Below are 4,447 nucleotides of genomic sequence, written 5' to 3'. Positions count from 1 at the left end.
CATAAACAAGACACAAAACGACAAAAACAAGACACAAAATGACAAAAACAAGACACAAAACGACAGAAACAAGACACAAAATGACAAAAACAAGACACAAAACAACAAAAACAAAACAGGAAACCACAAAAATGAGACACAATACAACAAAAATGAGACAGAAAATGACCAAAACTTCATCACCAGGTTCTGCTAACATGTTGTGGGAAACGTTCCATGAATAATAATTATTATTTAAAATATTATGTTGATAAAAAAATGTTCCCACAATTACAGAGACATCAATGAAAAATAAAACCAGTAAAAGTAGATTTAAATGAGATTCTAACTGTTTTATCAGAGATCCAGTTTGGTCATCAGGGGGGAGGACAAGAGAAAAATGGCATTTTAGGGGAACTCCAGACTTATTTGGGATTTAAAATATTTTAAACATTCTTTTCTCCTAGTTTTTATAGATTTGGTCTCAGGACAAGAGCATTTCCACACTACTGATGTTTTAGGGTTTAATATGTGGATTATTGGATGTAAAACGTCCTCCAGGTCTGGGATGATCCTCCTAAACTGAGGCTCTGACGGTGGAAATGCTGCAGCTGCTTCACTAGAACAGTTTTTTTTAGCTCTGCACTGAGTTTGACTCCTGTTTTTCGACTCCTCCAGGTGAAGCCGTCCATCTGGCTCGGGACTTTGGTTATGTTTGTGAGACGGAGTTTCCAGCCAGAGCCACAGCTGAGTATCTGTGCAGGCAGAGCGAACCGGACCAGCTTCCAACACGACGCAGCATGCTGCTGGCCACCAAGTGAGTCCAGAAACCGGCTATTAGCAGTTTAGACATGAAACCATCCTTCACACAGCTTTAGATTCATGTTTTCATTATTATTAGCATCATTCTGAGGACTTTCACTGTTCCCAGCAAACAGTAACCTTCAGAGAACATCCAGAGAACATCCAGGAAATGTTCCCCAGATGTTACCTTCAGAAAACGTCCAGAGAACGTTCACCAGACATTCTTTTAAGCTTCTCTGTGGGCTACTCTTTAGTAAACATGCAGGGAACATCCAGAAAACGTTCCCCAATCCATCTCTTTGAAGCTCCCTGAAGATGTTTGTTCATCAAACCTTCAGAGAATTTCCAGGGAGCGTTCCCCAAACATTCTCTTAAGGTTTTCTTAGGGTTATTGTTCACTGAACTACAAACATTCCCTGACACCCTTTAGGTCCCCCAGAGCTTAATGTTCATTTAACCTTCAGACAATGTCTAGGGAACATTCCCTGAACATTTCCTTTGTTCTTACTATTTGAAAACCACAGAACCACTCCTGAACATCCCCTAAAGGTTACTGTTCATTGAACATTCAGGGAATGTCCAGCAAACATTTCCCAAGCATTCTCTTAAGGCTCCCTAAAGGTTACTGTTCATTGAACCTTCAGAAAATGTCCAGGGAATGTTTCCCAAATGGTTCTTCATGTTTTCTCGAAGTTTACTGTTTGGGAACCTTTAGAAACATCCAAGATACATTCCCCAAACATTCTCTTAAGATTTCCTAAAGGTTGCTGTTCATAAAAGCGTCACAGACCATCTAGGGAACATTCCCTGAACATTCCCCTGAGGATCACCGTTTGGAAACCTTCAGGGAATAATCAGGGAATAAAAATGTCTCTGGCAGTAACACAATTAGAACTATTATTATGAATTATTACTGTGTAGTTCTATTGTAATTTTACTCGTACATTTTTACTTTTGATGCTGCGTTTTTCACGTTTATCTTCTGTTGTTTCTGCTGCTTACATTTCTTAGACGTTGAATGGAAGCAGCTGATAACGTGTTTCTGGTTCTTCTCAGGGAGATCTGTAAGGAGTTCGTGGACCTGATGTCCCAGGATCGCTCTCCTCTGGGGGGCAGCCGGCCGACCCCCTGCCTGGAGCCGGGCGTCCAGGGCAGCCTCACCCACTTCAGCCTCCTCACCCACGGCTTCGGGACGCCGGCCATCTGTGCAGCACTGTCCGCCTTCCAGAGCTACCTGATGGAGGCCATCAAGATGCTGGACAAAGGAGAAGGAGGGAAGAGCCACCACGACAAGGAGATGAAGCACCGCAAGTAGAGGACGGACACCTGGACAGATGAACACCTGGACGGATGAACACCTGGATGGATGGACACTTGGACGGATGGACACCTGGATGGATGGACACTTGGACGGATGGACACCTGGACGGATGAACACCTGGATGGATGGACACTTGGACGGATGGACACTTGGACGGATGAACACCTGGATGGATGGACACTTGGACGGATGGACACCTGGACGGATGGACAACTGGATGGATGGATGATCACCTGGACGGATGGACACCTGGATGAACACCTGGATGGGTGAACACCTGGATGAACACCTGGATGGAGGGGAGATGAACAATGACGGACTCTGACCTTCACCTTAGGGATACAAACTGAGACTTTTAGCTCCCAGAAGCTCCTCCAACTGGACGGTTTCTGACTCACCTGGACCTGTTGCCATGACGGCTGCATCTCTTCAGGACTGCTTTTACTTCCTGTTTTTATTAATGTGTCACCTGTGTGTTGTCAAAGCCGCCACACCTTCACACACGTCGGAATGGACTCACCTGGAGCGTCATAAAGCCATATCCGAGACAACGACGGCCCTCCGCTCCTCTGGAACTCTGGGAGACGTTCACCTGGTGGACAGGTGCAGCTTCCTGTCGGACAGGTGCAGCTTCCTGTCGTAGTTCTTCTTCTGTTTGTAGCGGGTGGTCATGGGAAACGGAGTTCTCTGCAGGAGGAGTGAGAGGCAGCTAAAGGGTTCTTTTATTTGAAGTACTTCGTGTTGGTAACTTAAGAAAATGGCACAAATCATTTTGTACTTTCTGTGTATGTTTATTATTAATGTTATTATTATTATTATTATTATTATTATTATTATTATTATTATTATTATTATTATTATTATTATTATTATTATTATTATTATTGTATTACGGCATAAATGTAATATATTATTAAAGAATTAAGAACTGACAGGCTGAGCTTCATTAAGTTTTTTTTTTTAGTTTATAACCGGAATTTCAATTTATTTTTATTTTACAGATTCAAAAACAGCGAAAATGTTTGCATTAATACTGAACCATAAAAAAATGTTTTAAATCGGCCAAAACTGTCAATTACTTTTTAAAAAATTACATTTAAGCATTTAGAAAGACATTTTTTACAGTGTGGCTTGCAGTACTGGGAAATATTAAATGTGTTTTGGAACTCAACATCCCAAGAGGCCACTTTAAAAACCAGAACACCTCCAGCAGCAGATCTGATCTCTGGTTCAACCCAAAAACACCCAACAGCCAACATCCAACATCACCCAACATCCAACATCACCCAACATCATCCAACATCACCCAACATCCAACAACACCCAACATCACCCAATAACACCCAACATCACCCAATAACACCCAACATCACCCAACATCACCCAATAACACCCAACATCACCCAACATCACCCAACATCACCCAATAACACCCAACATCACCCAACATCACCCAATAACACCCAACATCACCCAATAACACCCAACATCACCCAACATCACCCAATAACACTCAACATCACCCAACACCCAACATCACCCAGTAACACCCAACATCACCCAACATCACCCAATAACACCCAACATCACCCAACACCCAACATCACCCAATAACACCCAACATCACCCAACATCACCCAACAACACCAAACAACACCCAACATCACCCAATTAGACCCAACATCCAACAGCACCCAACATCACCCAACACCCAACATCACCCAACATCACCCAACATCACCCAACATCACCCAATAACACCCAACATCACCCAACATCACCCAATAACACTCAACATCACCCAACATCACCCAATAACACCCAACATCACCCAATAACACTCAACATCACCCAACATCACCCAATAACACTCAACATCACCCAACACCCAACATCACCCAGTAACACCCAACATCACCCAACATCACCCAATAACACCCAACATCACCCAACACCCAACATCACCCAATAACACCCAACATCACCCAACATCACCCAACAACACCAAACAACACCCAACATCACCCAATTAGACCCAACATCCAACAGCACCCAACATCACCCAACACCCAACATCACCCAGCAACACCCAACATCACCCAACATCCAACAACACCCAACACCACCCAGCATCCAACATCATCCAATGACACCCAGCATCCAACATCATCCAACAACACCCAAAATCCAACATCATCAAATGACACCAACAACAAACATCACCTCTCCTGTATCAGCCCTATTATATCTCCCCTCCTGTATTACCCTTCTATCTAACCCCTGCTGTGTCACCCCTCTGCCTCACCCCTCCTGTGTCACCCCTCTGCCTCACCCCTCCTGTGT

At 43.6% G+C, this 4,447-nt stretch overlaps 1 protein-coding gene across 1 annotated transcript; it reads left to right on the top strand.

Moving 5' to 3' along the window:
• The first annotated feature begins 86 nt into the window (after positions 1–86).
• LOC111567473 (transcription factor AP-2-epsilon-like) lies at positions 87–3,036 on the top strand. Its single transcript, XM_035947433.2, has 2 exons — positions 87–796; positions 1,840–3,036. Exons 1-2 carry the CDS (start codon positions 780–782, stop codon positions 2,096–2,098), a joined length of 276 nt encoding a protein of 91 aa, XP_035803326.1. The 5' UTR covers positions 87–779; the 3' UTR covers positions 2,099–3,036.
• The last annotated feature ends 1,411 nt before the right edge of the window (positions 3,037–4,447 follow it).

The sequence above is a fragment of the Amphiprion ocellaris genome, chromosome 10, assembly GCF_022539595.1.
Source record: "Amphiprion ocellaris isolate individual 3 ecotype Okinawa chromosome 10, ASM2253959v1, whole genome shotgun sequence".
Classification (NCBI taxonomy): Eukaryota; Metazoa; Chordata; class Actinopteri; family Pomacentridae; genus Amphiprion; species Amphiprion ocellaris.
The sequence above is the reverse complement of the archived record's forward strand: the minus strand, read 5'-3'. Positions and strand labels throughout refer to the sequence as shown.